This window comes from Lissotriton vulgaris, chromosome 8 (assembly GCF_964263255.1).
Source record: "Lissotriton vulgaris chromosome 8, aLisVul1.2, whole genome shotgun sequence".
In the NCBI taxonomy this organism is placed as follows: Eukaryota; Metazoa; Chordata; class Amphibia; order Caudata; family Salamandridae; genus Lissotriton; species Lissotriton vulgaris.
Window position 1 is genome coordinate 31,163,314 of NC_141696.1, and position 23,156 is coordinate 31,186,469.

General features: G+C 46.4%; 1 protein-coding gene across 1 annotated transcript in view; it reads left to right on the plus strand.

The window, feature by feature from the left end:
- The first annotated feature begins 14,861 nt into the window (after window positions 1-14,861).
- LOC147693307 (vomeronasal type-2 receptor 26-like) overlaps window positions 14,862-23,156 on the plus strand; it is a 50,555-nt gene continuing 42,260 nt past the window's right edge. Inside the window, exons 1-2 of the mRNA XM_086935918.1 lie at window positions 14,862-15,238; window positions 21,414-21,705. Of these exons, the coding sequence (XP_086792044.1) occupies window positions 14,862-15,238; window positions 21,414-21,705 (669 nt within the window). The remainder of the gene's footprint in view (window positions 15,239-21,413; window positions 21,706-23,156) is intronic.

The window sequence follows — 23,156 nt, forward strand, 5'->3', positions numbered from 1 at the left end:
TCTGGCCTAATTTAAGTAAGCGGAGTACAGTCATTATCTAATCACACCTTCTTAGTTCAACTGAAAAGAAACTGCATTGTGATTCTCTTTGTAACTGGTTTAATGACAAGTGAACTGTAAAGTGGAACCTGGCTAACTAAATTGCTTAATAGTTTAAATGTTAATACTGTAATGATATTTGCTCGTGCTTATAGGTGAAGTGTAGTTTTCTCCCAAGATTCTAGCGGAGTATACCTAGCCTAATTGATTCTAGGGTACAGTTATCTTAATGCAGAAGTGTGATAAGAATTTGGAAATACAGTAACTGCTAGTAATTCAAAGAGTGATAATCTGCTAGTAGGTTAAAAAAAAGTGTAATTGTTGACCCTGAAAGTAATCTAAACTGCTTGAACTATTTATATGTGAGTTACTGATTTGACAACCCAGAGCATATTATTTTTATATAAAGCAGTACGTATTTTCATATAATTTTGGTGTAGTGTTTTCTTTTTGAGTGCTATTGCGTGGAATTACTCTTGGGTGGTCTGCAACCTTTACACCGTGCCTCTGAGATACTAGTCTTGCCCTAGGCCAGGCTACCTAATTCCAACATATTGGTGCCTAGCGGTGGGATTGCGGACTTGGTTGCAGCTACTTACTAGTAATTTGGCGTAATACACCCAACCTACACCAGGAGTTTTCTCCTTGCGGCCCTCCCAATTAGTCTTTTTGTTTTTTCTAAATTTATTCCTGGTGGTGGGTGGAGTTGGTTTTAGGTTACCCTCACCCCACTGAAATTTCTGGTGTGTATCCAGGTTTGCCAGACTCACAATGGAGTTTGCGGTGGAAAACCTGGAAGTCTATTCCGTGCCCCAATTGAGAATGTTCTGCCAGCAGATGGGGGTCTTCTTCAAACATGGTGCAAGGAAGGGGGAACTCCAGACTAGCCTTAGGGCCTGGGTGGAGGCACACCAAGAGACAAAGGAGGAGGATGAGGAGGTTGACCAGGGCACAGAAGGGGGGGTGGAGGAGTTATTCCGCCATGAGGGGGAAAACTTGCTCACCGGACCAGTGTCCTATTCCAGAAAGGGCAGTAGCATTTCTGGGAAAAGCCTAACAGAAGCTGAGCTCACCGATAGGAGGGAGAAAAGACAACTAAAGTGGGAGTTGGCTAAGATGGAATTGGAGAAAGAGGAGAAGAGGATGGTCCATGAGTTTAGGCTGAAGGAACTGGAGCTCCAAAGTCTACAACGGGGGTCCTCTCCTGTTAGGAATGGTGGCAGCGAACCGAAAGAGCCAGCCAGGGAGACCAAACCCTATATCCCAAAGGACCTGATAGCGAGCTTCAGTCAGGGGGATGATGTTGCTAAGTGGCTGGCCGCTTATGAGGTTTCTTTGAAGGTTCATGGAGTGCAGGAGAAGCACTGGGGGGGTAGTTTGTACAAGTACATGCCTCCTGCTGGTCGGGACACCTTGTTGGCCCTGGATCCAGAGGAACAGACAAACTACCCCACCATGAAGCTGGCGTTATTGAGGAAGTTCGGGCTCACCCCAGAAAGGTACCGACAGAAGTTTAGGGGGAGCCACAAGATGGGAACTCAGAACTGGGTGGACTTCCTTGATTACGCCAGAAAGGCTTTAGAGGGTTGGGTCAAGGGCAGCGAGGTAAAAGATTATGAGGGGCTGTACGATCTGTTTTTGAGAGAACACCTCCTCGAGAAATGCTTTCCCGAGCTGCGCCAACACCTGGTAGACAGCAAGCTGACCAATCCCCGGAAGCTTGCAGAGGAGGCGGACATCTGGACAAGTACCCGGGTGTCCACCAAGGGGACTGGAGGGGAATCTCAAAAAGCCGGACAGGGCGCCCCCCAGAAGAAGGAGGGGGGGAGAAAAAGAAAGAGTTCTCTAAAGGTCCCCAAAATAACTTCCAAGGGAAGGGAGCAGGTTTCACCCCTAGGGCAAACCCGCCCCGGAACCCTCATCCTGGCCAGAGCCAGCAGCCCAGGGTTCTCCACTGTTTTGAATGCGGTGGCGTTGGACATTATAAGGGAGATGTCAGATGCCCAAAGAGACCACCCCCTCCCACCGGAGGAAAGTCACCGGGAGTAGCTAGTGTAGCGCTCGGGGAGGAGTTGCCCTTAGATAAGGGGGGTGAGTGGGCGGGTGTCACCTTAGTGTCCCTGGGAGAGCGGGAGATGGTGCCAAAGATCCAGGTGCCCCCAAATACTACAAAGTATGGGCAATGGGTTACCATCAATGGCCAGAGAGGGGAGGCTCTGAGGGATACAGGAGCCAGCATGACTATGGTGAGAAGTCAGCTGGTGTCCCCAGAGCAGGTTGTTCCTAATGTACTCCACCCCGCCGCGATGGCTGACGGCAGAATGGGCCACTATCCAGTGGCTGAGGTTCCCTTTGAGTGGGAGGGGGTTGCAGGTTCACTTCGAGTTGCCGTAAGCCCTGCCGTGCCAGTCGATTGTCTGTTGGGGAATGACATGGAACACAATACTTGGAGAGAGGTGGAATACCGGACGCATTCTGCGATGCTGGGTACACCTGACTGGGCCTGTGTCAGCACACGGTCTGCGACTGCCCGGAGAGGGAGTTCGCCTGGGTTGGAGCCTGGAACAATGGCCCAACCCGCTGCTAAGAAGGGACAGACACGGAGACAGAGAAAGCCTGCTCCGGCTTCCACACCCCATGAGACAGATCGGCCACCTGCGGTGGTGGACCAGGAGTCCGTGGAGGGGGAAGTAGACTCTCTGGAGGATTTGCCCATCCCTGCGGAGTGGCATGTGGAGGGAGGTCCTACCAGAGAGGAATTCTGTAAGGGGCAGAGGGAGTGCCCCACCCTTGAGGGACTGAGGCGACAGGCTGAAGCCCAAGCAGCAGGTGATGTTACGGGACATTACCATATTTACTGGGAGGATGGACTCCTCTACAGTGAACCCAAGGTACCCTCGCCTGGTTCATCGAGGGCCTTGGTAGTCCCGCAACAGTACCGAGCCTTTCTTTTGGAATTGGCTCATGCCATACCCCTGGCAGGACACTTAGGCCAGGACAAGACCTTTGCACGGCTTGTTCTCCACTTTTACTGGCCTCAGATGAAAGCGGCGTCCAACACATACTGTAGGACTTGTGTAACCTGCCAGGCCAGTGGGAAAACAGGGGTGAAGCTAAAAGCTCCCCTGGAACCACTTCCAGTCGTTAGCACCCCCTTTGAGAGGGTGGGCATCGACATTGTAGGGCCTTTGGATCCACCAACAGCAGCTGGTCACAGGTTTATCCTGGTACTGGTGGATCATGCCACACGGTACCCAGAGGCAATACCTCTGAGGACAGTCACTGCACCTGTAGTGGCAAGAGCCCTAATGGGAATCTTTACCCGAGTGGGATTTCCCAAGGAAGTTGTGTCCGACAGGGGGACCAACTTCCTGTCAGCTTACATGCGGGCAATGTGGAAGGAGTGTGGAGTGACCTACCGGTTCACCACTCCTTATCACCCCCAGTCAAATGGACTGGTTGAGAGGTTCAATAAGACCTTGAAGGGCATGATCAGAAGTCTGCCCGAGAGCCTGCGGAGGAAATGGGATGTCCTCCTACCCTGTTTACTTTTTTCCTACAGGGAAGTGCCCCAGAAGGGAGTGGGCTTCAGCCCCTTTGAGCTTCTGTATGGGCACCCTGTACGCGGTCCTCTCAGCCTGGTGAAGGATGGTTGGGAGAAATCTCCCAGGAAACCCCCCCAGGATGTGGTGAGCTACATGCTGGCCTTCAGGAGCCAAATGGCGAAGTTGTGGAAGCAAGCTTCTGACAACTTGGAGGCCAGCCAGGCAGTCATGAAGGAGTGGTACGACCACAACGCTCACCCGGTGGAACTGGAGCCTGGACAGAAAGTGTGGGTGATGGAACCTGGAGAGCTTAGCGCCCTCCAGGATCGCTGGACAGGCCCCTTTGAGGTGTTGGAAAAGAAGGGTAAGGCCACATACCTGGTGGACCTTAAGACCCCTCGACAGCCCCTACGGGTGCTACACGCCAACAGACTCAAGCCCCACCATGAGAGGCCCGAAGTCATGCTGATGATGGTGACTGACGGGGGAGAGGAAGCGGAAAGTGAACCTCTCCCAGATCTCTTTTCATCCCAAGAGAAGGATGGGTCAGTGGAGGGAGTGAATCTCTCTCCTACTCTCACTCCTGAGCAACAGGAGGACTGCCGCCAGATACTGGAGCAGTACTCTTCTTTGTTCTCCCTTGTCCCGGGAAGGACCCACCTATGTACCCATGATGTGGACACAGGAGACAGCCCACCAGTGAAGTCCAAGACCTACCGGCTGTCTGACAAGGTGAAGGCTAGCATACATGGAGAAGTTGCCAAGATGCTAGAGCTGGGAGTAATTGAACCTTCCAACAGCCCTTGGTCCAGTCCGGTGGTGCTCGTGCCAAAAGCCGCACCACCAGGCACCACACCTGAACTGAGGTTCTGTGTGGATTACCGAGGACTGAATTCAGTGACAAGGACTGATGCTCATCCGATCCCTAGGGCGGATGAATTGATTGACCGGCTAGGAGCTGCCCAATATCTAAGTACCTTCGACCTCACTTCAGGGTACTGGCAGATCTCCTTGACAGATGGAGCAAGGGAAAGGTCAGCCTTCTCCACGCCTGAGGGACACTACCAGTTCTGTGTGATGCCCTTTGGGCTCAAGAACGCCCCTGCCACATTTCAGTGGCTGGTGAACCAGGTCCTCTCTGGATTGGAGAGTTTCTCTGCTGCCTACTTGGATGACATTGCTGTCTTCAGTAGCAGCTGGGAGGACCATCTGCAGCATTTGCAGGCCGTTCTCCAGGCCCTGAGACAAGCTGGATTGACCATCAAAGCCAGCAAATGCCAGATTGGGCAGGGGTCGGTTGTGTACCTTGGACACTTGGTGGGTAGGGGGACTGTGCAGCCCCTGCAGGCGAAGATTGAGGCAATCATGGCCTGGGAACCCCCCAAGACACAGACTGAGGTCCGAGCTTTCCTGGGCCTCACAGGTTACTACCGTCGCTTTGTGAAGGGGTATGGCACTATTGTTGCGCCCCTCACAGAGCTCACCTCCAAGAAACAACCTCGACGGGTAGTTTGGACAAAGGCTTGTCAGCAAGCCTTTGAAAAGTTGAAACAGGCAATGTGTGCGGCACCGGTCCTGAGGGCCCCAGACTTCTCCAAGGAGTTCATTGTCCAAACGGATGCATCAGAGCATGGCATTGGGGCAGTGTTATCGCAACTCAACGAAGAGGGCCTGGATCAACCTGTAGTCTTCTTATCCAGGAGGCTGCTTCCCCGGGAACAGAAGTGGAGTGCCATTGAGAGGGAAGCTTTTGCGGTGGTGTGGGCTCTGAAGAAGCTGCGGCCATACCTCTTTGGCTCGCACTTCCTGGTTCAGACTGACCACCGACCCCTTCGTTGGCTGATGCAGATGAAGGGGGAAAATCCCAAGTTGTTGAGGTGGTCCATCTCCCTACAGGGAATGGACTTCCGGGTGGAACATCGGCCTGGAGTGGACCACGCCAATGCAGACGGTCTCTCCAGGTATTTCCGCCTTAGTGATGAGGACTCCCAAGGGGTTGGGTAGTTCTCCCCACTTTCAGCTGGGGGGGACGCGTGTTAGACCTGTCTGACTTTTTGGCGAAGTCCCTCCTAATTTTTATTTATTTTGTCCCCTTTTTGCCCCTTATACCCTTATTAATTTTTGTGTCTACTGACTTTTTATAGGTGTTGGCCAGGGGGATAGGTGTTCCCTCCCCCCTTATAGTTTTTTACCTCAGGTCCAGAGGCCTGTTCTGACAGGGAAGTTGGCACCACCTAAAATGGTGGCCACCAACTGCCCCAACTGTCACCAACAGAACCTGGCCATAGACCAACATAGGGCATTCCAGAACCTTCTGGTCCATTCTGGACCACTGAAGGGCAGCCTATATAAGGCGGAATGCGGGGCAGCCATTTTGTCTACCTGTGGAAGTCAGCTGGAGGACAGGTGGTAGCTAAGGGTGGGAAAAGGTTAGACTTAGGGTTGACCTCCTGAACTGGGAAGCTGCCTATTTGGTCCAACCCCCAACTCCCCTTTTAGTTATTTGTCTTGGCCCCGCTGTGGGAAGTTACTGGAGACCCTGGGCGCCTGTGTGACCCCTAATCTAGAACAGAGGGGTGAGAACAGGAGAAGGAGACTGCGAAGTAGTGAGCGCAGTCCTCTGCCCAGTATTGGGATCTGAACTGAAGAAGACTCCTGACCCTGTCATCTGCCCAGTAAGGTGGGCTGGGGTTCCAGTGCCTTAAAAGTGCACAGTGACTGTCTGCTGAGAGGGCCCCCTTGATTCCCTCCTCCCTTCTGAGGATAGGAAGAAAACTGGTGGCTGGGGTAGCGCTGTACACCCCTTACCTGTGGCAGAACTGTTGGTGAGCCGATCCCCCCTTTGAACGCTAAGGAGTGGAAGTGTGCAGGAAAGTCCCATCCCATCTGAGGAGTCCCGAGCGCTGCTGCCGAGATTGGGACCCCGGGGGCACCTTCCGCGCTGTAATCACGTGTGGAGAAGTGACCCGGCTGTCAGGGAAGAGCCAGAGCGAGACGCGGTAAAACGGCGCCTTCGCGCATGCCCAAAAGCCGATTCACTGTCTTGTCAGGAAGGACCTAGGGTCGGGCAGGTCCGTGAGTAGCGTCTTCCTTTTGAGGGCGGGCGCGAGCGCTTCCGCGCATGTGGAGGAGATCAGAGCCCCGCCGGTCGTTGTGAGGAGGAGCCCCGGGCAAGCGCTTCTGCGCATGCCCACAGAAGCAGTGACCCGCCAAGCAACACGAGGAGCCGGCTGCGGCCGGAGTGAGTGTCTCCCTACTCCCCTGCTCGCGCGCCACGCAGAGGAGCTGGCCAAGTAGGGAGAGGGAGCTGAGAGTCTCGGCTGTTGTTGGGGGTGATAAGTCATCGGCCCTGTTCTCCGCTCGAGCGCCCAGCAGAGGAGCTGGCTCGAGTGAGGAGAGCACAGGGAAGCTACAAGGGAGCCTTCGCCCCAATTAAGGGATTGCCCGCCTCTGTGGTGTGCTCCGCCCCCCCCCCCCTCTGTGCCCTTCATTTTGTCATCTTGCTGCTGAACACAGAGAAGACCACAACCACGCTGTGGAAACAAGTAAGGAGTGGAGATTCAGGGGGAGTGGCGCTAGTGCCTACAGAGCAGTAAAGTAGATCCTGGTCAGTCAATCCCTGCTAACCTCAGGTTGGGGAGTAACATAAGGAAACCAGATCTAGCCAAGGTGGTGAACTGATTAACTGAACTGTGATTCAAGTAAATGAGAGTGAGGTTCTGGCCTAATTTAAGTAAGCGGAGTACAGTCATTATCTAATCACACCTTCTTAGTTCAACTGAAAAGAAACTGCATTGTGATTCTCTTTGTAACTGGTTTAATGACAAGTGAACTGTAAAGTGGAACCTGGCTAACTAAATTGCTTAATAGTTTAAATGTTAATACTGTAATGATATTTGCTCGTGCTTATAGGTGAAGTGTAGTTTTCTCCCAAGATTCTAGCGGAGTATACCTAGCCTAATTGATTCTAGGGTACAGTTATCTTAATGCAGAAGTGTGATAAGAATTTGGAAATACAGTAACTGCTAGTAATTCAAAGAGTGATAATCTGCTAGTAGGTTAAAAAAAAGTGTAATTGTTGACCCTGAAAGTAATCTAAACTGCTTGAACTATTTATATGTGAGTTACTGATTTGACAACCCAGAGCATATTATTTTTATATAAAGCAGTACGTATTTTCATATAATTTTGGTGTAGTGTTTTCTTTTTGAGTGCTATTGCGTGGAATTACTCTTGGGTGGTCTGCAACCTTTACACCGTGCCTCTGAGATACTAGTCTTGCCCTAGGCCAGGCTACCTAATTCCAACACTGTCAGACAATGGCATAGGCAGACAACTGGTGTTCACAAGATGCGCTTTCTGTTCTCTATGAGCAACTCAGATGCCTGGAAAACCACATTCTAAAAGGACACTTCCTAGGGAAGAGATGGACCATCCAAGGAGGCTGCAGCCACCATACCTTTCTCAATTATGAGCTCCCTCTGTAATAATATTCTAGGGAACAATAACAGATTTGATCCAGGCCAACAAAGCAATCAAAGAGCTTTCACAGGGTTTTTGGCAATATTAAGAGAGCAGCTAACAGCTTCAGTGGTAGCATCTTACATGCTAGCATCACAAGAACACCTGAGAATCCTCATAACCACCTTTCCTATAACCCGCCTCCGATGGTACCAAAGGTCGATGGCATCGTTGCCCAAAAGATCCATTAATGCTATGACCCCAACATCCCCACCAAATTAACTTCCGTCATTTCCCTGGCTGAGTTCTCACAGGCTCACCTCCCCTACTGCCCTTGACTCTGCTCCATCCTCAAACCCCTTGATGTAGCTGTAGGTAGCAGTCAAACCTACTTGCAATCCACTCTCTGTAATAATTTATCAAGTAGATGGATTAACAAATTCACTGTTTGATGATAACTCAATCACTGTCTTCAAAGACATACTTCTGGCAAGACTCAAAATAATTTGTAGAATCAAGCATTCTAAAAAAGGGGAGCTGAGTAGCTCTTTTCGGTTCTACCAAATTAAGCTGCACAAAACTTCACAACATCCCACTTCCCTTTTATGCAAATGTGTAGTTGCCAACTGTACAATTAAGCACAACAGATAGTTTATCAAAACAGTAATCTAGCGAGACACCCGGGCTAAGATTCTTTATAAACAATATTTTTTTAACTCACCCTCCATTTGCAAACTTTTGCCCATAAATGCTGTGATTTTCACCTGTGTATGGACATACTTGAGTCTAATATTGCAACAGACTTAATATAATTCAAGAAGTGGAACTAGACACATATCAGATCTAGTGTCCATGCACACCATAAGACCCTCCAGCATGTCACTGGAACCCTATTCTTTGTTGGGCAATATCACTTTTCTCTACAGCTCTCAACACAGCTGCACCATCCTCTCCCTAGTAGAAGCACTCTCTTCCACACATCCCTCTCAGCCACTTTCAGTCTTAAGGCAATGTACCAAACATCCAATACACACTTTCTTAACGCTTTTGCCACAACAATTTCGAAGGATGATCACACTCCGCAAGCTAGGCCTACCCAAATCCAGAAAGCAAAGGAAGGTCTCACATTTATGGTACAACAGACCATTGGCTGAGATCAAATTGCCCAGCTGTAAACCTGAACACCAATGGTGCTGAAGATGTACTATGCGGCAAGAAAGACCAGAGGGATTGCTATCAATCTATAAGAGTCATTGACAATATTTGATCAAAAGCAGGGGGATTTTCTTATCTATGAATGGCCAACCTGGACACTAAAAACACCATCTGCAGGGGTTCAGAAGGCTCAGATTCTGTGAATGCAAAATTCAGAATATCTGACATACCACCTTGAGTAGCCCATATGCTCTCCCTTCCCTCTGTAATGTTTACTGGGGTCTTGAGCCCAGGTCTACAGGCTTTAGATCTCTAAATCTAACCTATGGGTGCAATAACTTAGTTCAGTGCACTGTCACTGCGTAAAGAAGTTCAGATTACTGCAGACCCTGCAAACAACCCACTGAGCATTTCTGGAGGCATGGTACTTGTGCCTACCATGTAACTAACAGTCCATAAATTATTCAGGGATGCCAGGGTAATAAAAACCTCGTTTCTTCCTTAGAATAGCACAGTCAATCAATCAATCAGGGGAATTGTAAGTGCGCTACTCATCGTGAGGGTCTCAAGGCGCTCAGGGAGGGTGGGGGGTCCGCAGGACTGTTTAGCCGAAGAGCCAGGTCTTTAGAGTTCTCTGAAAGTGTTCAGGGGGTGGCACGTTTGATGTCTGCCTGTAGCTTGTTCCAGGTCTTGGCTGCAATGTGAGAGAAGGATCCTCCGTCTGCTCTGGCTCTGTGGATGTGCGGGGTTTCAGCCAGTGCGATGTTGGAAGATCTGAGGTTTCTTTTGGGTATGTGGAAGTTGATTCTGTCGTTGAGGTATTAGGGTCCGTTTTTGTGTAGGCATTTGTAGGTGTCGGTAATGATTTTGAAAGTAATTCTTTTCTCCACAGGGAGCCAGTGGAGTTTTCGTAGGTGTTGGCTGATGTGTTCTTGCCGGGGATGACGAGGACGAGTCTGGCGGCGGTGCTCTTTATGGTCTTGAGTTTGTGGAGTAGGGACTTGTTGATGCCGGCGTAGAGTGTGTTTCCATAGTCGAGTCTGCTGGTGATGAGTGTGTGGGTGACTATCTTCCTTGACTCGCTGGATCCATTTGAAGGCCTTGCGAAGTATGCGGAGGGTGTTGAAGCAGCTGGATGTGACGGCGTTGACCTGTCGGTTCATGGTGAGTGAATCAAGCGCAGCAGTAAGAAAGGCTCTATATATTTTAAAGTGGTCATTTCAACAGTTCCATTATGCTGATTACTTCATGAATAATACCACAGAAAATATAATTAACACATCACTTGTGCATTTTGCTGGCAGCAAGAATAAAATAAACAGTTGTAACATTTTCTTAGAATGTTCCTGACAGCTTAGCACACTAAAGCTTCCTCTATGCTCTACAATATAAGAAAATTGAGTTGCTAACTTGCCTCATGCCTCAAAAATGTCTAGGGTGCTGGTGCACAGTGCACTTATTCATAGCAGATCAGCTGTGTTTATCTGACTACGACCGAAAGAGAGTGTTCCCTTGGAAGGAAATCAAACGATCAGCTGGGCTCAGCTCCTAACACCTCGTATCGACTCAGCAAAAAAGTGGATACTCAGTCAGTTTGCAGACCTGTCATGACAGCCTAGTGCAAAGGTTTTTTTCATTTCAGTGGCTTATTCAAGTGGTTAATATAGGATATTGGCCACAGATTGTTAGCCTACATTGCAAAATCTAGTGGGGTCTTTCCAAAATCCGAGATGCAACCAGTCTAAACCAGCAAGTTGAAAATACGTCACGTTGGACTACATATTTATCTTACACATTGTTAAACCTTCAAATGTAGATATTGAGTAGTGTGTGGCAGCCTTAGGTAACTAGAGGCTATAAAAAAATCAGTGTTTAAATGAAATGACACTTTCAGAAGTTCTATGAAACACAATAACAGACTGAATGCAGTCAAACAGCTGCTTCGAAGAAGTGTCCTGATTCAGGGACATGATAACTCAGGGGCATATTATCAAGGGGGTTTATCTCTGCTTTTTTGGCTTTAAAAGCCACGAAAGCGGAGATAAAATTATCTTCCTATTACCTAGCTGCCGCTAACACCAGTTAGCGACAGCTAGTAGGAGATAGCGACCGTCTTGGGCCCCGCTTTGCATGTCAGCGATATTTATCACTAATGACATGCAAAGTGGGCGTGCCAAGATGTTAGCGACTGAAACAGTCGCTAACATTGCTATCTCCTATTACCAACTTTTGGAGATATTCGCGCTAAGCGCGAATATCTCCAAAAGCTAACACCTGCCCTGAGCAGTTCTTAGCCATGTTATCCAATGGGAGGTGGATAACATGGCTAAGAGCATTAGCTCGGTAATGCATGAATATCGCTGACTTTTCAGCGATATTCATGCTTTGCGGCGATTTTTACCGCATTTGCGATAAACCTTGGTAATACCAAGGTTTATTTGCGGTAAAAATCGCCGCAGCTCAGCGGTAAAGTTTTGTCTATAACCAAGCAATAGCGATAATTATCGCTATTGCTTGGTAATATGCCCCTCAATGTTTTCAAAATGGAGTCTGACTTTTACGGTTATCCCCTCACACTGAGCGAAAAGAAGGTGTTAAGACTACCCGTGGAGCACTGGCCGACTGCGTGGCTCACAATGGCTTCACCTTGAAGCTGCCCTCATGGCTCTCTCCTTCTCAAGGTGCCAGAATCATGATGCGAATCATCATCACACATCTCCTGAAGAAACAGTCAACCATTATAATCACCTGTTCTACCTTATGCTTCATTTCCAACTTATCATCCATATCAGATGCTAGAAATAGAGGTTCCAGGATACATTCAAGAGAATATATAACTGAACAACATCCTATACAGATATCTACTGGAGTTAGCGACTGAGAGGGACAATAAATCTGCGCTGGCCAACATCAGAGGGAAAAAGCCTCTTGATTTCAGTGCCTTAGAAATACCTTTTGGACAGGGAAAGCAGCACCATGGTAGATATTTTCAGAACAGAGCTGTGAGTTTCTATTCTTTTTACAGTTGCCCTGGACACCACTCAACCAAGCAAAGCCAGGCTCTTGGAACGAAGCTATGGGAACCTTCTCTGTTCTGCAGTACACTATGTTAGCTGTCAGATATCTCGACACTTCCCTGAGCCATAGGTTACGTTTGAAACTTGTGCTTCTGCTAGATTGATCAGCCCACCATAGACACTTTTTCCTATGGTACCCCCATACCTTCCGATGGAGCCCTGAAGGCCCACAATCTCATTTCCCAGCACGAAGTATTCTTGCGGATTCTGGTGCCCTCTCCATCTTTTGGTCCTGAAGATGACCCCAACTCCAAGACATTCAGTTTGCTGGTCCCCATAGGGGTCGAAACGTCGACTTTTTCTTTCTCTTCTACACCAGTAGAAGACAGTGAATTTATAACTGCATGTGTATTTGCCAGAAATCTGGCAGGTTAGGTTTCAAAATTGAATGTTGATGTAAATATATGCACTACCTTCCCATTGCACACCACTTGCACTGATCCCAATTTTCGCACTTGTCACATCACGTTATATGCACCTGCTTTATCAAAAAATGCAGATTGTGACATGCAGTCTTTCATGTGAACCTTTGATCCTTTGATGACCCTTGTCTAATTGATTAAACCACAGTCATTTATTGCATTAGTGTTCAGGTGTTGTCATATCTCTATTTGTATTGTCTACATATGTGTTCTTTGATACATTGTAAACCAATGTATCCATTCTTTTGTGTAAGTGCATTATGAGACTACAGCAGCCCAAGACATAGTGCCCTTTGAATGTCAGGTCAGGTTCCGATTTTTTTTATAATCACGTGCAAGCATGGGGTGGATGTGCTGAGTGGGGATGGGAGCATGCCCTTCAATTCCCACCCTTGGACAGGCAAATACTTATTTCCAAAGGCAAAATGGCTTATTTTTTGCTTTCTCTACGTTGACGGCTAGAGCGGTCAATCTCCAAGCTGGGGAACCGGGTTTAAGTCTTGGCAACTATGCACAACATCCTGTGATTCTGGACAAATCATGTAATCTCCTTGTGCCTAACAAAAAAAATGAATGTGTCCTCATGTAACGAAATGGGTGCTCATGTGAAGTGCTCTGATACCCAATGTCTAGGGTCTAGTTTGTGCTATATAAAAACAAACAACAAAAAAAATTGTGACATAGTGGAGAAACTATATACCCATGATTTCTTTAGTACATCTCCCTCTCACCTATGACCAAATATTGGTATGTATGGTCATTTGACTACTATCATGGTCTTGCCTGCTGGTGTACCTATTGTTGGATTTAGGAGGGATTCAATCGCAAGAAATTCTAATCTGTTGGTGGTGACCAGCCTGCCTCTAAAGCCTTGCAAGGTGAGGGGTTGGATCTGGGATCTCTGCTATTTGACTTGGCCTGCCTCAGCTGCCTCATTCACTTTGTTGAGTGCAACAAGAAATCTACCTGGCACAGTGATTCATATTCAGGCATCAAAAGAAGATCTGATGGCAACGCATCGGAGATAAATATTAGCAGTTCCTAATTTGAGCAATTTGCTAGGGACTCTACTTAGAGAACAAGGACAAACCGGAGGGTATACATATATTTTTATTTCATGAATAGAAAGGTGGGGGGGGCGTGGCTTGGCGCCCGGCGGGGACGGCGGCTCTCATGTGAGCGCTCCGTGTCTGAGGGGGATTTCGCCTCGCTTGCCATCCTGTCCTCGCCTGCTGAGCGGCTCTACGCAAACCAGAAGTGACAGACACCAGCGGGCTCCCGACGGTGGCCATAAAACGAAGCGGAATGCTCGTTTCAGCTACTTTGTAGCGGACGCGGCTGAGAGAAAGTCGCGTCCGCCATCTTGGGCTCAGTCACCGCGTCCTGCGGCGCTTCTGTCAATCAGCATGCGAACACGCCACGGAGCCCTTCAAGCCCACAACCACATCTGGTGAGACAATTTCTGCATCCTAATATCACCGCTATCGAACTTTACCTCATGATACCTTTTTTTTTTCTCTTCATGAGTTCTATGCAAATCTCACACACTTTTGCATAATCTGGGCGGCTATTTTACACGACGGATGCTTCTTTCACCTCAGGCAACCTGCATGAATATATTTCTGCACTCCACTTTATATTGAGAGCGTTTCACTTCTTCACGCTCTCATTCCCACAGATGAATATAACTTTGGCCTGTTTTACCAATGGTTTCTACACGCATTTCTGCATGCTCCTCTTACTTATGGTGTGCCTTTCCTGATTAATTTCTTTCACACCTCCAGATGCCATTCTTCTCCACCTACACGCTGTGGTGCTTTTTTGCTTCAGCCATTGATGGACTAGTTTTTTCAGCGACCCGACTGTTATTATATTCAGCTGCCTAAACCCTTGACGTTTTTGAATTCTGCGCAGGTAGCCTTCTCTTCCTTCAGAACTTGCTTGTCTTCTTCCTGTCAAAAGCTACTGCGTACTTTCACAGTTTGCCTGTAGGCTCATAGTGTCTAATACTGAACTCCATCTCTCATCGCCAATACCTCCTTCTTATGGAAAGAAAGACAATATCTCGCACTCCTAAAACCCCACGGCGTGTATTTATTAAAAATTCAAAAGTTTTTTCTGCTTTGGCGCACCTTGAAGCTGCTCAAACGCTCGCAGATCCGATGTCGCAGTCTAGCACAGAGCGGCCTGTCCAACCTTCAGGAAAAGCCATGACGAAACGCCTTAAAAAAGATCCTCCATCACCAACAGGATCCACCTCGACTGTCTCCATGGAGCTCTTGTTAGAGGAAATCCGTGCCCTCAAACCTTTCATGGAAGACACCAACTCAAAGCTGCAGATACTTACCGATAACTGGTCTCAGATGGATGCCAGGGTGACAACAGTGGAACATTCTTTGACCTCTCTCCAAGAGTCGTCCTCCAAAGTCTCACACATGCAGTCTCAGATTTCCTCTCTCCAAAAACAAGTCGAAGAGTTGGAGAACCGAAACAGACGCAACAATCTTCGTCTCTACGGCCTGGCAGAGAATTGCGAGGGGTCTGATCCCATCGCCTTCTTCAAATCATTTTTACCCAAGCTTCTTCATCTACCTGAGGGTACAACGCTCAACATCCAGCGTGCACATAGGTTGGGTCGCCTCCCCTCTACTCCTTCTCCCTCTTCAAGGCCGAGAGGTATCATCATGTACTTCCTAGAATACACTGACCTCCTCAAAGTCATTTCAGCGGCCCGTGCTTCACCTCGTCTCCAATGGTCAGGTTCCAATCTCTTCTTTGCACAGGATTATGCCAAAGCTACAGCCAGCCGTCGCAAAGCCTTCTTAGACATGCGTCCAGAGCTACGCGCTATTGGAGCCAGATACGGCCTTTTTCATCCTTGCTTGTTCAGAGTGACTCATAACAACAAGACCACGACCTATGAGGATCCTGTTCGTCTCCGAAGTTTTTTGAATGCTGCACAATCGTCTGATATGGATTTCACTAGCTCCTCATCAGCTTTTCCTCCGTGAATCCTGTTTTACATGACTTCATTGTCTCACTTAAATTACATGTTTCATGTTTGACGTTTGCTGTTTTACTGTTTGCCTTCCTTGGGCATCCCATTACCTTTAATTTCTATGTTTTCCTCTGACTCCCTCCTACCTTCTTTGCATCCCTGTTGGATAGACAGGTAATTCTCTTTTTATGTCTTTCATAAGTTACTTGTTCTGCACCATTGTCTTGTTTTTTCTTCTTCACTCCTTCACATTATTCCTATATTCCCTTTTTCTCTTTTAACGTTGTTCTGTTTTCTTCTTCCTTCATTCGTCTCACTCATTTATGTTTTCCCTCCTTTTTTCTTGCAGGTTTACAATATGTATGGCGTTTTCCCCTCGACTTGTTGGTTCGCTTGCATTGGGTGCTTGCTTCCTCTGCCTGGCGCTCCCCTCTCACTCATTTTTCCTCGTCTCCTCTCCCTGGTGATCATTCCTCCCCACCTCTATCCTCCGTAAGTATGTTTTCCCTTTCCTCCCGAATGTTCACTTTCCTCATTGCGATTTTCTCCCTTTCAAGTTCATTAGTTTCCTTTATTCCTCAGGTGTCTTCCTCTCTTATTTCTCGACAACTCTTTTACTATCAATTCCTTCTTATCATTCTTGCTACTTCACGATCTACCGTCTCATATTTCTTATATCAATTGATTCTATTTCTTTTTCTTCCGCTCTATTTTCTATTTCGTCACCCCTCTTTCTCTCATTTTAATACACTGCCTTTTATTGCCTTTCCTATTTTCTTTGACTTTCTTCTTTCTCTGGGTTCCTCCTGCATCTTTTTTCTATCTCATGACATTTTTATCTTTTCTCATTTGATATGTCTCTGAAAGTAATTACATGGAATGTTAAGGGCGTTAATTCCCCCATCAAACGACAGAGAATCCTATCTCACCTTGCACGTTTGAATGTGGATATTGCTTTTTTGCAAGAAACTCATTTATCTGCTGAGGAATCTGCTAAATTGAAAAGAAGTTGGGTGGGCGATATTTACTACTCTCCTGGGGATGGTAAACGTAATGGTGTTGCTATTTTATGTCACAAGGCTCTTTCTCATTCCCTGCTTGTTCAAGAATCAGATGCTGAAGGCCGATGGATATATGCCAAACTCTCTATTAAGAATGTTCCAATTTCTCTCCTAAATGTTTATGCTCCTACCACTGGTGATCCCACTTTTTGGCACTCATTCTCCCAGCACATCACCAGATTCATTGATGACAATTTTATACTGGCAGGAGATTGCAACCAGCCCCTAGACCCCTTCCTAGATAGGAACTCCAAAGCACACTTCATCCCTAACAAATCTCATAAATCCTTCTCTCAAGCTATTTCCCAACATAAACTCACAGACGCTTGGCGACTTTGTAACCCAGAACTTCAGGAATTTACTTTTTACTCTCCATGCCACCACTCCCAATCCCGAATTGATTACGTTTTTGTTACCCACAACATCGTCCAAACTCTCACTCATGCGGAAATTGGTCCAATTTTACTTTCTGACCATGCCCCCACATTAGTTCAATTGGACATTTTACCCAAATCAGTAGGCCCTAAACGTTGGCGTTTCAACAATTCTCTCCTGTTGGACCCTAAATTCACCACCTCCTTCACTTCCTTTTCCAATGAATTTTTCTCCCTAAACGATAACTCCCCTGTCCCTAAACATACCGTTTGGGATGCCTTTAAAGCGGCGGCAAGAGATTTCATCATTGGCTTTGTTGCTAAAAAACGTAGAGCTGCACGCGATTTTACCAAAGCTACTCTTTTGGATATTAAGAAATTGGAGCATTCTTATTTTACATCCCGTTCACAGCAAACTCTAACCGCCCTGGTCAATGCTAAGATGAAATTTAACAAAAAATCCACGGATGACGCATCTTTGTACTTATTAAAATCTAGTGCCAAGTTTTATGGAGGCAAAAACAAGGCAGGCAAGATCTTAGCCAACTATCTCAAGGTGAAACACAATAAGTTAAACATTGAATCAGTCTACGACGCTAACTCAAATCTCAAACACACAGACGCAGACATCCTCACTGAATTCTCTACCTTCTACAAGACCTTATACTCTTCTGAAACTCAGCCTTCTTCTCACTCTCTAGACACATTTTTCTCCTCCATTCAAAAGCCATCTCATTTTCCACTTGACCTCTCTCACTTAGAACTTGACATATCTCAACAAGAGCTACTCAAAGCGCTCCACACCCTCCAGAAAGACAAGGCCCCTGGGCCGGACAACTTTACAGTAGAATTTTTTCTCCACTTTTCAAAACTCCTTATCCCTAGACTCCATTCCCTTATTGGCACCTTCCTTTCCTTGGGTTCCTCCTCAGGCTCCTTTTCTGACGCCCATATCTGCCTCATACCCAAGGAGGGGAAGGATCCTCAACACTGCAAGAATTACAGGCCAATCTCCTTGGTCAATATTGACTATAAAATTTTTGCAAAGTCCCTTGCGGCACGTCTCGACCTTCTTCTTCCAGACCTCTTGGACGAGGAACAGTCGGGCTTTGTCAAAGGTCGTTTTATTACTGATAACACCAGACTCCTTTTTAATATTCTTTCTAAATCTCGCCTCTTACCCCATCCCCTTGCGGCCATTGCCCTGGATGCCGAAAAGGCGTTTGATAGGGTCGAATGGATTTACCTATTTCACACCCTCCGTTGGTTTGGTTTCGGTCCTGTTTTTATATCGTTAATTTCACTACTTTATTCTAACCCACGTGCAGCGGTTTGTGCTAACGGTCAAATATCTTCCTTTTTTGATTTGAAAAGAGGTGTTCGCCAAGGTTGTCCCCTATCTCCCTTTCTCTTTAATCTGGCCTTAGAACCCTTCCTCTCCAAACTCCGTCAAAATCCCTCCATCCATGGTTTCCAATTGTCAGATTCCCACATCAAACTAGCTGCCTATGCAGATGACATTTTGCTATTTGTCTCCAACCCCTCCGTTTCCATTCCTGCCTTTCTCAGTGAAGTCCATGCTTATTCCCGAAATGTCTGGCTATAAACTCAATAACGACAAATGCGAGATCCTTCCCTTGACTAAATTTACATTCAAACCCGATTTTGCCGCCTCTGGTTTCACGTGGAAATCTTCCAATATTAAGTACCTTGGAATGCATATTACCCCTACCATCCCAGACACTGTTTCCCTGTGTATGTCTAAATGTATTCAAAAACTGACGGACCTCACATCCAAGTGGCATCCCCTCTACCTATCCTGGTGGGGTCGCCTTGACACTATCAAAATGATGTTGTCCCCCATTATTCTCTATACCCTTTCCAATATTCCGGTCCCTGTCCCCTCCAAATTTTTCAAAAAGGTCAACTCTATTCTGGTGTCCTTTCTTTGGACTAAAAAGAAGCCACGAATGTCTCTACAACGTCTGATCCGTCCTAAGTCAGAAGGTGGGGTTAACTTTCCTGACTTCCCAGCCTACCACAGGGCGTTCCAATTGAGGCAAGCCTCCTTTTGGCTACAAGACCCTGACACCCCATGTCCTTTATGGGCCAAATTTGAGCGCCTCCTTCTCTCTCCCTTCTCCTTTGCTGAATACCTCTCCTTCTCTCGCAAACCTACTTCTATCTCTACTCCGATTCATAAGTTCACCACTAAATTGCTCCTCTCTTTCACTCACTCACCTCCTACCACCATTGCTGATTTCCTCTCTTCCCCCATATGGCACAACACGTCCCTACTTATACGCTATAGACCCTTTTTTTGGAAAACTTGGCATACTCGAGGTCTTCAGTGGATCTCCCAACTTTTTTCTCAATCCTCTTTCTTATCTTTTGACACCCTTCGCTCCCTCTATGGCCTACCTACTTCCTTTGCGCGCAAATACCATTTACTTAAAGATGCAGTCCTAATGAAATACAACGACCTCTCCCGGCCTGGTCCTCCTCCGGCCTCATCCACTCCCACTTCCACACTCCATTCCTTCTTACGCACTACACCAAAAGCTGCTGCCATCTACAAATACCTTCACGCTGGTGAGATTCCTAGACCTAAATCTAAAGTGGAAGAGTCCTGGGAGCATGATTTGTCTATCTCTTGGTCGGTTTCCTTCTGGGACAAAATTTGGACCAAACTTCGCAAATCTTCCAGAGCTGCAACCCTCACTCAGACTTTGTTTTTTATTTACAATAGACTCCTCTTTACACCCTATGATCTTCACAAACGCTTTCCTAATACTCCCCACACCTGCTGGTCTTGCTCGGCACCACAAGCTAATCTATTCCATATGTTATTTTTATGCACTCATGTTTGTAGTTTTTGGCTACAGGTCTGGGCTCAAATTAACTCAATTTTCCACACTTCTATCCCTTTTTCCCACACACATGTTTTTATGGGTAGCCTCTCCCCTTGCTGGGATAACACTGATCTAAAACCTCAGATTGTTGACCTATTACTTGCCGCTGCCTTCCAACAAATAACGGCCAACTGGAAAGACTTCTCCAAAATTTCCTTCAAGGCATGGTGGTTTAATGTGTGCCATAACCATAGACTTGATACTGCTCATGTTTTCCCGGCATGTATGGCTACTAAACGCTTGGACTTATGGACTCCCGTTACACTCTATTTGGACTTGTGTAGTAAACGTTTGTTTCACCCCCCACCTCCACAACAGGAAGTTCCTAAACCTCCTTAATTGCTCGATACATTCCTCTTATTCTCCACTGTACCATTTTGTTTCATGCTTTCCAATGTTCTCCTGCTTTCCATATTTTATGCTTAACATGCTTTCTCTTTATCCTCTCCCTCTCTCTCGTATTGTACCCAGATTTCTTTCTCCTATTATAATGCTTGCATTTGTATGATTGTATTATTTTGCTCAGAGTCTTTCACTTGATATCACATTGTACTTTGTTTTGACACCTGGTTATCTTTCTTATCAGTATTAAATAAAATTTTCTTGAACTTAAAAAAATGAATAGAAAGGTGGTCTTGGGTCACCACCATCCAAGCCAGCCCACACCAGAGGGCTGCCACAGCTTGAAGCAAGTGGGATGGACCAGCACAACAGGGGTGATTTCAGGTTGACCCATGAGAGTCAAGCATCCTATCAAGTAGATTTTTTCATGAAACCCTTGTTCTTGTAGTTTGCCTTCTCTTATAGCTGCTGTTCCAGAATGCAAAGGAGAAGCAAGACTATCAATGCCTATTTTAAATCCACAAGAGGTGTTGAAAAGATGTCTCACTCAGTCAAGATGGCCTCCTGGAGTCATTAGTTTTCCTTTTTCACAACCAAACTCAAGCTTTGGGAGTTTGATTTTGAAAAATGAAAAACATTGTACATATTTGATGAGCAGCCATCATGTTTTCTATGAAGGTAGTTCTGCCAATGTTAAGAAATGTCCACAAGCCGGCGGACAACTCTAGATTTGGGGATGGGAGGTTCATCATAGCAACAGAGTCAATTGCTCCATCAGCCGGACGGATAATATTCCGTCCATTCAAATCTAAATCAGGTCCAAAATGTTTATCTCTGACATGCAAGATAAAACTTTTATCCATCCACACCCAACATAGCTGCTCATGCCTTGAACGAATAGTATGTCTAATGTTAATCTTTCCCTTGGTACTGCTGATAAATGCTTGTATTCTCTGTTTTTATTTGATCATATATTTTAAATCATTTTCATCACTGATTGACCAAACAACGCTGATTTATTATGCAGATTCCACATAAGGTATTACCGGGAAGCTTTGGCAATGATTTTTGCCATAGAAGAAATCAACCAGAATCCAGACTTACTATCAAACATCACCTTGGGCTTCCGGATCTTTGACTCCTGCATGTCTGAGGCCAGGGCCATCCAGGGAACATTGGAGCTGCTCTCTGGGAAGGATAGGCCAGTGCCTGGATACAGCTGCCAGCGCCACCCTCTCCTCGCTGGAATCATTGGAGAAACAATGTCCTCACTGACCGTCCCCATGGCAGTCATCATGGGAACCTTTCACTACCCACAGGTACAAAGAACACATTTTAATAAAGAACAGGTTAATTGTGAAGACTGAAGATATAATCTGTTAGTTTAAAACATTCTTTATCACTTGAGCCAAAAATGAATACCTACCATTAAAGGAAATTTGAAAAATGTCCCAATCAATTGCTTTCTCCTCTAGTCACCTATCAATATGAAATGTGCCTGATCAATTGCTGCACTGACCAGACAGCTCCTGAGCAGAAATAGCACCATCTATATCAGAAGATAGTTAAGAACGTGTGAGAAACATTGCTGGTCCTTCCCAGCTACTGTTCCTTCATGGGCTTAATTTGTAAAAGATCAAGTGCAGGGTCCCTATGTTTTAACTCAGAAGCCCATTGCTGATGTGACTGAACCTTTGGGGGTGTCGAATTCCAAGGCTATGCAGTTTCCATTCCAACTCATGCCTCTTTCATCCATCAACATACATTATTTGCCCCTATATCTCACTCCTGCAGGTTCTTCTACATCTTTGCTTTTTCTGTTTGTCACTATTTTTTGGTCTTTCTCTTTCTTCTTCCTTCTTCTTTGTCTCTCTTTCCCTCTTTTGTTGTGCCCCCTCTATACCTGCCTTGCAGCCTGTTTGTCCGCATCTGGGCTTGTGATTCAGTGATAGAAAGGTAGTACTGCATCAAGATCACTTATTACGGTTGAGCATGTTATTAGATACACTACCTGCTGGTCCTAAAAGCCAACACTTGGCCGGTGTTCTTTTTATCTTATTGGTGTAGAGCTGCACACCAGTACAGATTCACACATATACAGGTTATATATCTATACAACAGACTCCTCCTTTCTCCCTTTTTGTTATATATTTCGTTTAGTGATGAATTTTTGAGCCTCTTGTCCTTTCTGTATGTTTAATTATATCACCACTATACAACAGCGTTCTAATCCACTGATGTTCAAGACAAGTGACAGAATTGCATTTGAGGATTGTTTATGTGCAGTAAGGGACACCTTCCTACACATAAACAATCCTCCCCTGCACACAGACACCCTTGCACTCTGGTGCAAGGGTGCCTGCGTTGGCGCTAAGTTGTTAAACTTAGCACCATCGCAGGGGGAAACGCAAGGCTGCACCACATTCTTATAAATATGGTTCAACCGTGGGTTTCAGAAGTGGCGGAGTGTGTCGTTAAGCCCTGGAGGCTAACAACACTCTCCTCCACTTCCTTGTACATATCCCCCCATCTCTTCTTTGGTATGCCATAAAACATATACTCTACTGGATGCGAGTCTGGTCTACCCCAGAGCTGTCACTCTATAGGGCAGGTTTACAAGATGTGTTGGGCAGGCATAAAAGAGGGGCCATTCTTTTGTGGTAAGAACATGTCAAGCTTGCCCTCTATTCTTTGGGTTTTCCAGAGTATTGGTTAGAACCTCCCACAATTACACTCTCAGCTGCCAGAAAATTGAAGTCTCAATATTGGG